This window comes from Neovison vison, chromosome 4 (assembly GCF_020171115.1).
Source record: "Neovison vison isolate M4711 chromosome 4, ASM_NN_V1, whole genome shotgun sequence".
Lineage (NCBI taxonomy): Eukaryota > Metazoa > Chordata > Mammalia > Carnivora > Mustelidae > Neogale > Neogale vison.
In genome coordinates, this window is record NC_058094.1 from 16,250,508 (window position 1) to 16,263,913 (window position 13,406).

Consider the following 13,406-nt stretch of genomic DNA (forward strand, 5'->3'; position numbering starts at 1 on the left):
ACTGTGATAGCTTTTTATATATAATAGAACTAAGTGGTCTGATAGATTTTAAGGCCATTTAATTTTAGATTATATCATTAATTAGTTATTTTCGATTAGAGATAAGATTTTGTTGGGAGTCTTTATATTTAAAAACTATTTCTCCTCTGCCTTTAAAAAATATCATTAAATAACAAATACATTTTCTTGACTCTTAGGTATGCAGGTTTTTTTAGAAGTTAACATATCTGATATTGGGATCCATATTTTTTTCTTTCTTACAGTTGACAAAGTGAGTTTATATCCAATAACTGATGGGAAATAAATACTTGAGATTTCCCTGAAAGTTCTAGTCTGTTTTTCTTAGTATATCAATCTAATATCATGGTTTGTTTTTTAAAAGGTTTTATTTATTTATGTGTGAGAGAGAGTGGGCGAGAGAGAGCACGAGCAGGAAAAGGGGCAGAGGGAAAGGGAGAAGCAGACTTCCCAACAAGCAGGGAGCCCGATGTGGGACTCGATCCCAGAACCCTGGGATTATGACCCAAGCCAAGGGCAGATGCTTAACCACCTCAACCACCCAGGCGCCCCCATCTAGTAGCATATGTTAACGTGCTTTGCTTTTTTTTTTTTCCTAATAAATTAATTTATTTATTTTCAGAAAAACAGTATTCATTATTTTTTCACCACACCCAGTGCTCCATAATTAATTTGGAGTGCATGACTATGATTTTATTGCAAGTTTTTTTTTTTTATTATACCTTGAAATGATCTTTTAAAATAAGAGAGAGGGGTGCCTGGGTGGCTCAGTCAGTTAAGGATCTTTTTTTTAGATTTTATTTATTATCTGACACAGAGAGTGCCCTCACAATCAGGGAGAGTCACAGAGGTAAAGAGAGAAGCAGGCTCTCTGCTGAACAGGGAGCTCCATGCAGTGCTCAGACCCAGGACCCTGGGATCATGACCTGAGCCTAAGGCAGACACTTAACCAACTGATCCATCCAGGCGCCCCGAGCATCTGAATCTTTTTTTTTTTTTTTAAAGATTTTATTTATTTATTTGACAGAGAGAGATCACAAGTAGGCAGAGAGGCAGGCAGAGAGAGAGGAAGGGAAGCAGGCTCCCTGCTGAGCAGAGAGCCCAATGCGGGACTCGATCCCAGGACCCTGAGATCATGACCTGAGCCGAAGGCAGCGGCTTAACCCACTGAGCCACCCAGGCGCCCACTGAGCATCTGAATCTTGATTTCAGCTCAGGTCGTGATATCTGGGTCGTGAGATTGAGCCTTGTGTCAGGCTGTGCATTGGGTGTAAAGCCTGCTTGAGATTCTGTCTTCCTCTCCCTTGGCCCCTCTTCCACCCTCCCAACCCCGTTGCTTGCTCTCTCTCAAAAAAAATAAATAAATAAAATAAAATAAGAGTATTTGCTTTAAGTCAATTAGTTTATGTATGAAAATATTAATATTAAAATATTTTTAAACTGTATATTTATGCACAATAAAAATGGAAATTATAAGTAAGCATTTATACCATTTTTAGAGTGCCAGTTACAGGTGTAAAATTATCTTTTTTTTTTTGGAGCAATTTGTTTATTATCTGAGGACATTTGTGTGTCTCTTTAAAAACTTATATTCTGTCCTTGTGTTTTTTTAAAGACTTGCAGGTTATGTTGAAGCTTTGGCTTCCAGATTAGGCCTATCAATTCCTGATCTTACACCAAAGCAAGTGGACATGTGGCAAACACGTGTTAGTACACATTTTGTAAGTACTGTATATGGTTTATGATAATGCATTCAGGTAGCCAGAATAAGATAATGTATAATTCAATCCTTTTGAGAAATTTAAGACTAAATTGATTTGAGTGGAGTTTTTAGAAAAATTGTCTAAGCTTTGGCAGTTTTCAGAAGAACAATAATTTTTTATTGTCTATTTTTTGTAGGTATACTTGATTTTTAGAATAGTCTTGATATGATTCAGTTAATGTTAAGGAATATCTGTCATATAGTAGAGACTGAAGGACATAAAATGAATATAAATTGCAGTTATTTTTAAGAATTATTTAGGTGAAGAACCGGACCTGTAAACAAACTATAATTTAGTGTGGCATATGCAGTTATAGAATTATGCACTAGATATAGCAATAGCAAAGTAAGAGAATTAATATGTTGTGGGGAGAAATTTCTTTTGGTGGGAAGATTTCTTGGTGAAAATTGGATCTCAGCTGATTTTTGTGTTATTGATGAGATGTTTACTAGGTGAACAAGAGAATCTGAGTACATTGACTAGGAGGTAGAAAGACATGATAAAAACGGGGTATGTTCAGAGAAATACAAGAAATTAGGGTATTGCTGGACCATAAAATGTAGTAGTTGAAGAGGGAAGCAGCAGCAGGAAATAGCACTGGAGAAGTAAGAATAGATCAGACAGGAAAGACATTGTATAAGCTCTACTAAGGAGGTTGAACCTCATACCTTAGGTGATGGCATTCTAGTGAAGACTTAAATAGGAAGGAAACTAGATGTATCACGATGCCACCATTTAAGTCAAGAAGAAAAAGAGGAAGGACAAGTTAGTAAGGGATTTTTTTCAATTCGATAAAGTTGAATTTGAGAGGCATTTGGATTAAAAGTGAAGAGTTAGGTCTGAATTAGAGATGATTAGTATTATTAATCATTCAACAAAATTCATTGTTTACTTGCTGTATGCGTAGTACATATGTAGGAGTTTTGAATATATTGGTTAACGAAACAAGATCTTTTTTTCTGGTGGGTCTGACCTTCTACCAGTGGAGAGAAGATAATAAAAAAAATCTGATGTACTAGAAATTCACAAATTTTAAAGGAATTAAAGAAAAAAAGAAAACAGAGTAGGGTAAAAGAGGTTGGGAGTGCTGCTATGGAGACAGCTTGCAGGATTAAATAGGAGGGTCTGCAGGCCTCACTGAAAAGGTGATAGTTAAAACCACGGGAGAAAGTGAGATTATACAGGATGGTGCTTCTCAAAGTGTAATGTCAGCAGGGTCAACACTACCTGGAAACTTGTTAGAAATGCACATCTCGGGCTCCACATTAGACTTAACTATTTCTTTGTAAAAATCATACAAAGGTGTCCATATACTGCAATTCGTAGATAAATTGAAGTGAGATTAGCTGGCTCATATCTGCCAGAGTTGTTGAGGAATCAGGATATCCTAACATTCTAGCAATTTGGCTTAACATTTTAGCACTACAGTTAGGATCAACAGAAGATTATTTTCCTAGGCTTTCTTCTCACATAGTTGATAATTCTGTTTTCTTTCTGTATTATAAGCAGTTCCATTCCCCTCTCCTATTATATGAGTACTTCAATTACTAAGCTAGTGTGTGTGTGTATGTTTGTATTTTGATAAATCTTCCACCAGCATATGAAGTGATATTATTTCTTAGTTGTTGACTCTGCTTCTTTTATGTTAAGATGAAATCTACTCTCTAACATAAAATTCAATTAGCAAATAGCCTGAAGTAATTTAAGTTAGTGATCAGCAGTCTATTCATGACATAAGCTAACTCTGAAATTGACCCATAATGGAACATATGCAAATACACAGGCAGGTTCCTATTGGCATAGGTTGTATTTTAAAAGCTCATTTATAATTTGGCTATTTGAAACTCAGAAAATATTTTCTTGCAGAACCATATTATGAATGTACTTAAGTTCTTAGGTTAGCCCCAAAGTAGTTAATTATAATGCCTACGCTATCATAAGACCTGGTAATAATATATAAGTAACTGATTTTTGAGTGGAAAGATGTTTCAGGTTCTGAATCAGGGTATCCCACTTCTTTCCTCCCTTTCTGCCCTATTGACTTTATGACCCGTTGAGATAATTGGGTTGAAACTCATTAACTGGAAATCCTAAAGTAAGTAGGGAGGTAGAGAAGAAAGCCTTGGTTTCCCTGGACAGTAGTAACAATGGGTGAGAAGCAGAAGAATGGGTGAGAAGTAGACGCGGCAGCGGACATTTCGTGTATGTAGGAAAGTCAGGAATCCATAATAAAATGGTCTCTCTCTGTATATATAAATAAATATAAATGAATACAAACTTAAAGGTCAAGATAAGGATCTAGAATAAACTTTTTCAGCATCTGGAATGAAGAAAACTTCTGTTTATTAAAACTCTGTAAGAGTGATACTTTTCAAAGTTTGACATGATGAAAATGACAAATCTGACTGTTATATAAAGCACGGACATACTGCCACCACCCTCTCTACCACCACAACCAAAACCCAAAAATAACAGAGTTGAAAATTTTTATGCAAGCTGTTGTTGAAACACTAATGTCTAATCTTGAAATTTATTAGAAAACCTGTAGGGTCTGATAGATAAATGGACAATGTGTATGAAAAAATATTTCATTCGAGACCATTGATCATGTAGCCATCATAGCACCAGTAATACTTGATAGAACTTGTTTTGTTTATTTGCTTTTCTCTTTAAAACTAACTGGAAGTTCCTAGAAGAGAGAGAGAGACTGCATCTGATTAGTCTGTGTCTCGGTATACTTAGCACAGAGTTTGGCACACAGTAGATTTTCAATAAATGTTTATTATATTACGTTTATTATATATGAAGAAATAAAACTTAATTGAAAATGTTTAACCTAGATGGTCACCCTAGAAATGCAGATTTAAAAAATTATTTACAAAAATAAAAATGTTAAAAGTGTTCATAGCATAGGTATGATTATATAAAAATTGGTGTGTATATATCATATATATGTATATATCATATATGTGTACATATACATATACACATACATATACATATACATTGACCCTTGAACAACTGGAGGTTAGGGGCATCACCCCCTTCATGAGTTGAAAATCCACATATAATTTTTGACTTCCCAAACACTTAACTACTAATAGCTTATTGTTAACTGGAGGCTTTATCAATAACATATGTAGTCAATTAACATATTTTATGTTATACATATTATATACAGTATTCTTACAATAAAGTAAGCTAAAAAAAAAGTAAGCTAGAGAAAAGAAAATGTTGCTAAAAAATCATGAGGAAAAGAAAATACATCTATGGTACTGCACTGTAAAAACCCACATATAAGTGGACCCACACAGTTCAAACCTGTATTGATCAAGGGTCAACTGTATTTCAATTGGTATATATGTATTTGCAGTCTTTTTTGTCTAGAATAGACAGCATAGCATTCATTACCCTATGAATATGCACAGATATTCATATTATTTCATTTTTAAATAAATCATTGGGAAAAACTATACATAGAAATGTTATTACAATATCACTTATACTGGTGGAAAAGCAGTGACTTTCAGTGGTGTAAGGAGAGCTTTAAACATACTATAAGCCATCAATTCAGTGGAATTTAGAAGTTTTCTATTAAGTTTATGAAACAGTTTGAAAAAAAGAGCTTGTTATAACATGTGTGGTGTGGGGGGTGGATTGAGGCAGAAAACAAAGCTATGTTTATTTTACATAATGATCAGACCTACATATAATTACATATACATGGGGATAAATATTGAAAAGGAATATATACAAAAAGGAGCAAATCTAAATATATTAAGATTATTTGGTGAGGTTTTTTCCCCTATCTTCAGAAGTGAAAATGTATGTACGATTTCTAAAAGGTATTTTTCTACTTGAATATTTCTTTGGAGTTATTTCTTGGCAATTTGAAAAAAAAAAAAACAGTTTTTCCTAGTTGCATTGAACTTCAAATATTACTTGTTCTAGAACCTTTTTATAGCTTATTTTTAAATTGTTTTTATTTTTTTACTGTAGATTTAATTTTAATTTTTTTTTCATTTTTTTTCTCACCATAGGAGATATCCTCCCTAATGTCCACTTAAAATGTAGTTGACATACAATATTAATTTAGTTTCAGGAGTACAACATAGTGATTTAACAATTATATATATTACAAAATAGCACAAGAAGTGTAGTCACCATCCTTCACTATACAGTTAGTGTACAACATTTTTTACTATATTTCCTGTGCTGTACTTTTCTTTCTTGTGACTTACTTATTTTGTAATTGGAAATTTGTACTCTTACTGCCTTCACCTATATCACCCATCCCCTCCATCTCCTCCTCTTTGGCATCCAACGCTTTGTTTTCTGTATCTGTGAGTCTGTATCTATTTTTTGTTTGTTTTGTTTTATAGATTCCACATATAAATGAAATCATGTGTTATTTGTCTTTTTCTGTCTGACTTATTTCGTTTAGCATAATACCCTCTAGGTCCATCTACATTGTCACAGATGGCAAGATTTCATTCTCTTTTATGGCTGAGTAATACTCCATTTGTGTGTGTGTGTGTGTGTGTGTGTGCGTGCTCATGCACGTGCACATAAACATGTATATATACATGCAAATATAAAATGTATATATGTAGTATACATATGTAGTATAATACATATACACACATACACAAATATGTATATATGCATATACCTATACCTGCACACATGTATATGCATGTGTGTGTGCATGTATACATATACTACATCTTCTTTATTCATCTATTTATGGACCCTTTATTCATCTATTTATGGACCCTTTATTCATCTATTTATGGACCCTTAGGTTGCTTCCATATCTTGGCCATTGTAAATAATGCTACACTAAATATAGGGTTATTTATATATCTTTTCAAATTAGTGTCTTTATTTTCTTTGGGTAAATACTCAAAAGTGGAATTAGTGGGTCATATGGTATTTTTATTTTTTATTTTTTAGGAACCTTCATTCTGTTTTTGATAGTGACTGCACCAATTTACATTCTGACCAGCAGTGCACAAGGGTTCCCTTTTTTCCATATCCTCACCGTTTGTTATTTCTTGTCTTTTTTTTTTTTTAATTTTAAATTTCAGTCTAGTTAACATACAGTGTTAAATTAGCTTCAGGTATATAATACAGTGATGGAACAATTCTGTTTATTACTCAGTGCTCATCAAGATAAGTGTACTCTTAACCCCCTTCACCTGTTCTACTCACCTCCTGTCTGATGACCATCTGTTTGTTCTCTATAGTTAAATGTCTGTTTTCGGTTTGTTTTTCTTTTTTTTCCCCCTTTGTTTTTTTTTCTTTTTTTTATCAGTAATCATTTTATTTTATTATTATTTTTTTAAATTTATTTTTTATTTATTTTCAGCATAACAGTATTCATTATTTTTGCACCACACCCAGTGCTCCATGCAATCCGTGCCCTCTATAATACCCACCACCTGGTATCCTGACCTCCCACTCCCCTGCCCCTTCAAAACCCTCAGATTGTTTTTCAGAGTTCACAGTCTCTTATGGTCCACCTCCTTTGTTTTTTCTTAAATTCCACATATGATTGAAATCATATGGTATTTGCCTTTCTCTGACTTACCCCCTTTGTTTTTTCTTAAATTCCACATATGATTGAAATCATATGGTATTTGCCTTTCTCTGACTTATTTCAGTTAGCATGATGTCTTCTAGATCCATCATGTTGTTGCATTCTTTTTTATGACTGAATACTATTCCTGTGTGTGTGTGTGTGTGTGTGTACACGTTTTTATCCATTCACTCATCAGTGGACACTTGGGCTATTTCCATAGTTTGGCTGTTGTACATAATGCTGCAATAAACATAGGGAATTAGTGTTTTTGTATTCTTTGGGTAAATACCCAGTAGTGTGATTACTGGATCATATGATAGTTCTATTTTTAATTTTTTGAGGAACCTCTGTACTGTTTTCCATAGGGCTGCACCGGTTTGTATTCCCACCAACGGTGCATGAGGGTTCCTTTTTCTCCACTTCTTGTTTCTTGTGTTTTTTTTTTTTAATGAGAAATAATAACCTGGGAGGAATTTTATTATCACTATTACTATTATTATTCATTATTTTAATTTTTTTTCCAATTTATTTATTTTCAGAAAAACAGTATTCATTATTTTTTCACCACACCCAGTGCTCCATGCAAGCTGTGCCCTCTATAATACCCACCACCTGGTACCCCCAACCTCCCACCCCCCCGCCACTTCAAACCCCTCAGATTGTTTTTCAGAGTCCATAGTCTCTCATGGTTCATCTCCCCTTCCAATTTACCCAAAAGCACATACCCTCCCCAATGTCCATAACCCTACCCCCCTTCTCCCAACCCCCCTCCCCCCAGCAACCCACAGTTTGTTTCTTGAGATTAAGAGTCACTTATGGTTTGTCTCCCTCCCTATCCCATCTTGTGTTTTTGATTTAGTCATTCTGAAAGGAGTGAGGTGATATCTCATTGTGGTTTTGATTTACATCTGCCTGATGACTAGTAATATGGAACAGCTTTTCATGTGTTGGCCATCTGTATGTCTTCTTTGAGAAATGTCTATTCAGGCCTCTACCCATTTTTTAATCAGATTGTTTCTTGCTGTTAAGTTGTATGAATTCTTTATATATTTTGTATATTAACCCCTTACTGGTTATATCATTTGTAAATATTTTCTCCCATTTAGTGATTGCTTTGTCATTTGTTGATGGTTTCCTTTGTGCTGCAAAAAGCTTTCAGTTTCAAGTAGTTTCAATTGTGTATTTTTGCTTTTGTTTTTTCTTGCCTGAGGAGACAGATCCAGAAAAATTTTGCTAAGGCTGATGTCTAAGAGATTACTGACTGTGTTTTCTTTTAGGATTTTAATGATTTTAGATCTTACATTTAGATCTTTAATCCATTTTGAGTTTATTATTGTGTATGGTGTAAGAAAGTGGTCCAGGTTCTTTCTTTTGCATGTAGCTGTCTAGTTTTCACAACACCATTTATGAAACTATCTTTTCTCTTTGGCATATGCTTGTGTCCTTTGTCATATATGACTTATTTTTACATGTAAGTTACTATGATCAAAAGAGAGGAAATTACAGTTGAGTTTTATGGTACATAGTAATTGTTTATCATAGCTACTTAGGCAAGGATCCTTCTTCCAGGGATAAAATAACTTTCAAAAAATGTCTTCTTTTGTTTCCTTAGGGCAAAGCTGTTGGGGTGACTATTGGCTGCATTCTAGGAATGTTTCCTTTGCTTTTCTTTGGAGGAGGTGAAGAAGATGAAAAACTGGAAAAGAAAAATTAACCCTATTAGAATACCTATAAAAAGATGTAAACTAATGTACCTCAGTTACTAAATATGCTGTCACAACATTTAGGAATTAAGACAATAACAGTGTATAGATATGGGATCAAATAATTCAGCATGTATTATGGAAAACACTAACTTATTGTGGCTTGGTTTTCTTAGGACATCTTTTTAAAAAATGTTTAGTATCCATTTTGTGTAAATTGTTGAAATGCTTTTTCATCAATGGCAGTCAACATTTTACCTTTTTCTTCATATATCAAAATATCATTTAAGTATCAGTCATTGATGTACTGTAGTAAGTTGGGGTTTGCGTATTTGTTACTTCATGTGTGTGCATGCATGAAAGGATCTAATGTCGTTGCTGTTGTTCTCTAGTTACAACTCAGCCTTGAGATTTTTGCCACATTACTTAGGATGTGTAATATAAGTTAAAGGTTTTTTTTACTTTATTTCGGCAACATCAATTTTGTACTGTTTTACATTGAACATTTACAATCATATAATTTTAGTCATTTTTTAAAATCTTAGTCATTTCAAGGTAGACACACACTTTAAGTATGTGTAAGTATCTGTGTGTAAGTAAGTATCTATTATTCACTTTAATTTTCTGACCTCAATGTCTCAAGAGCCAGAGGTTAATCAGAATGAGTAATTATGTGATGTCCTTACTACATAAAACCATATATGTTAGTAAGTGTATTATTTTCAGTTGATTTTTCTTATCTTTAATTTCTCAATTTTAAATCATTACATGGTAGCTTCTGCTCCAAGAAAATGATGATTTTAGGGTCTTTTATAAATGGGGATTGTGGAATTAGGGTAAAATAAGGGGTTTGGCATGACACTTGGAAATTAAGAGGCTAAAAAACTTTTTTAGAGAAAAAGAAAATAGGAACTGTTGAGAAGGATTATGGTATAAGTGGTAAAGTTGAAGTCATGTTTGGAAGGTTTAACGAGATACAAATTCTATTGTTTGGGATGGATTTCTTTTTCCCCAAAACATCTTCTCATCTGAATGAATCTGAATACTCCATACTTATAATCCTGATGTCTTATCTTATCACATAGAAGTTTTATTTCTGAATAATTTACTTTGAGGTGAAGACTAAATATTTTATATTTTGCTATTTGGCTATGAATAGTAATCAAATGTTACGTGAGGAGAAGTTTTTTTTTTTTTTTTTTTGGTCCTTTTTCTTCTTTGGTGATGTTTAAATAATATTCTAGGTTGAAATTGCTTATTTCCAGCCTTGCATATCCGACATATATAGTACAACTATATATGAGTCATAAATTTTATGAGCCCTTAAAGTTCATTAGCATGTGGTCTCTTATATAAATGCTAAAAAATTACTCTTACTTGTAAGAGTAAACTCATCATGGAGGAGAAAAACTGAAATTAAGGTAACTATTTACCTTACCTTAACTATTGCTAAATAGATGCAAAAGAAGGAAAACTGCTTAAGTGGATGGATTTACAGTTACCTTAGTTTAAAATTTATTTGCACATATTACTTTGACCTCTTATTTTGAGAAGGGCTGTTTTTCCCCCACAAGGCAATTTGTCATAAATTACCCTCTGTGCACTTCAAAATAGCTTGGAGCTATCCTTTAATCATAGATTTTTGAAAGAAAAGAAGAAAATAAATTATAATATAAAAATAAATATATAACATTCTTACTGTGTACAAATAATACAATAGTCTCATTTGATCAAATTAGAATTACAGGACTTGACTTCTTAAACAGAATCTTGGTCTGTATCTTCTACATAGTACTACATATACACCAAAAAGAATTTTTTAAATTATTTTAACTGATAGGGTTAGAGTGCTAATTTAAACAACTTTTTTTTAATGTCCAAGTGCATTTGTTCCTGACTTGTATATTGCCAGTCCTTTCTGTTTTCTAAAAACTATTTTGTTGTGGTGCTTAAATTTTCTTCTTATTAATTAAATCCCATATCTAGAAATCTTGCCTGTGAGTTTAGAAAGGGCTTTGATTATTGGTTTTCACTTTTTGCTCTTGAAAATAATCCAGTCCTACAGAAGCTTTCAGTTTAGCTAAATGTCTGAAGAATTATTTAAGGTGTCAAAACATAGTATATATACCCTTCATGTTGAAAGATCTTTTAATTTGGGAGCATAATAAATATTTGAATCATTCAGATAATTAACTTTCAAAAATGGAGCCCTTTTGTCCTTATCTAAGGTACACATCTTTTCAAGATCTTACTCTCATGAGTATTGGTGCTTTGCACAAAGTGATTTCTGAAAAATGGTTCCCTTTAAGAGAATGACTTCATAAAACCCTAGTTTCATGGTACTTATCACAAATAACCTTATTTCAGATTGAAACTGGAAGCTTATTTCTCATATTAGCTATTTCTTTTTTGGAAGCACCATGACTATAGTTAAATACAACATGAGCTACTTTAGTACTGTTCGTTTAAAATTCATGTTGTCTGTGTATCATGATTTATTGACTTGTTGATGCATGTGAATTGAGTGCATTTTGTTGCCACTGTATGTTAAATGGTGACCAATGTTTTTACAAAAGAATTGAAAAAAAAATATCTTTTAAGAAATTTGGAATGTGGTTTTGATTTTGAAATTTGACTTTCTTCCTAATCTCTATGAGAAGGCTCTGGTTATTCTGTCACTAAAGGAAGTAGAATAAATAAATGCAGATATTTTACAGGATTGTAGCAATGTCACTGAGACAGTAAGATGGAGCTATTTACTACCTCCCTGAAATCCATATTGGAGATCCATTACAGATTATGAGAGAAGAATGAGCCTATTTGAGACAATTTGATCTTTAATAGGATATCAAAAATAACTCTAGAGAGGTTGGCATAAATCACACTGATGGGTCTTTACAGCAGAGATATCCAGGCCTTCTGTAAAATAAATGCCTCATTTACTCCTTTTTTGTAGGAGGTAAATTTTGAAGGTAATGGGCGTTTATCTTTCACACAAAAAGTTCATGTAAACCATTTTGAAGTAAATCTTCCTAATTTTAGAATTTTATTTTCTTCCTATCTGAAAAGAATGTATTAAATGGAATGTCATCTTTTTCTTCGTGGCTAAGCACCATTCCCATGGACATTATTACTGTGCTGTAAGGCAGTGCCTCAGGAAAACTTTCATTTTCCTCCCATCTTTTTACTGCTCTGGGCTTTTGGCAATGGCCTTCTCTCTCTAACTTGCCACTTCTCAGCATTATGGACTTCACAACTAGATAGCCAGTCTTACCAGGAATTTTTTGGGAAATATTAAGCTATGGAACCTGAGTGAGATGATGATGGTGATAATGATGATAATAATGTTAGCTTCCTTTTATTAAGCACTTTCTTGCTGTCATGTAAGTATTTTACACACTTCATCATATTTAATCACTTTAAATAATGACGTTAAGTTGGTGCTACTATTGTCCCTATTTTTTACTGGGTAAATTTTTAAAAAAATTTATTTATTTGACAGACAGGCAGAGAGGCAGGCAGAGAGAGGAGGAAGCAGGCTCCCCGCTGAGCAGAGAGCCCGATGCGGGGCTCGATCCCAGATCCCTGGGATCATGACCTGAGCCTAAGGCAGAGGCTTAACCCACTGAGCCACCCAGGCGCCCCTACTGGGTAAATTTTATGTGGAAAGTTAGTAGTAGACCCATGAGGTCACTACTAATAAGTGGACTGGAATCCAACTTCGTCCAAGTTTAAAGCCTGTGTTACTTTGCAATAGGGCATCAGTTGAATGGACTTTGTAACATCTCTTCCCTGCTTAGGTTCCTTTTTACCTTCAGATTTGTGGAGTTAGTTGTTTTCTTACCAAAAACCAAAGGTACTTATAATCTCAATGTTCATTTAAGAAATTATGTGCATACTACGTGCTCAGAACTGTTCAAGGAACTGAGTGAACAACCAGAACATTCTCATTCTCCTTAAGTTTATTCTGGGAAGGGGAGACATCAGTCAGGCAAATATACATTTAAATATTTTTTATTGCAGATAGTGATAAGTTCCAGAGACAAATGAAACATGGTAAGGGGCATGGAAAGTACTGGTGTGCATATGGGAGTTTATTTTTATAGAGTGGTCAGGGAAGACCTGAAAGAAGTGAGGACATTAACAATACATGCTATGGAAATCTCAGACATGTGAGGTGTGTTTCACTTGGGAATGTATTGTAAATTTTTTTTTTGTTTTGCACTATTAAGACTTTCTGGATTAAATCTAAATAATATTTAAATATTAGAATTGATAATCCTTGCATATTTACTGACAGCAGTAGATGGAAATGGCCCTGAAGCCTGGGGAAGCTGC

General features: G+C 33.6%; 1 protein-coding gene across 1 annotated transcript in view; it reads left to right on the forward strand.

Annotated features, from left to right (window-relative positions):
* The window catches only part of TMEM65 (transmembrane protein 65), a 72,694-nt gene extending 61,022 nt beyond the window's left edge, over positions 1-11,672 (forward strand). The window contains exons 6-7 of the mRNA XM_044244988.1: positions 1,634-1,739; positions 8,978-11,672. Of these exons, the coding sequence (XP_044100923.1) occupies positions 1,634-1,739; positions 8,978-9,079 (208 nt within the window). The 3' untranslated portion in view covers positions 9,080-11,672. The remainder of the gene's footprint in view (positions 1-1,633; positions 1,740-8,977) is intronic.
* Positions 11,673-13,406: the final 1,734 nt, after the last annotated feature.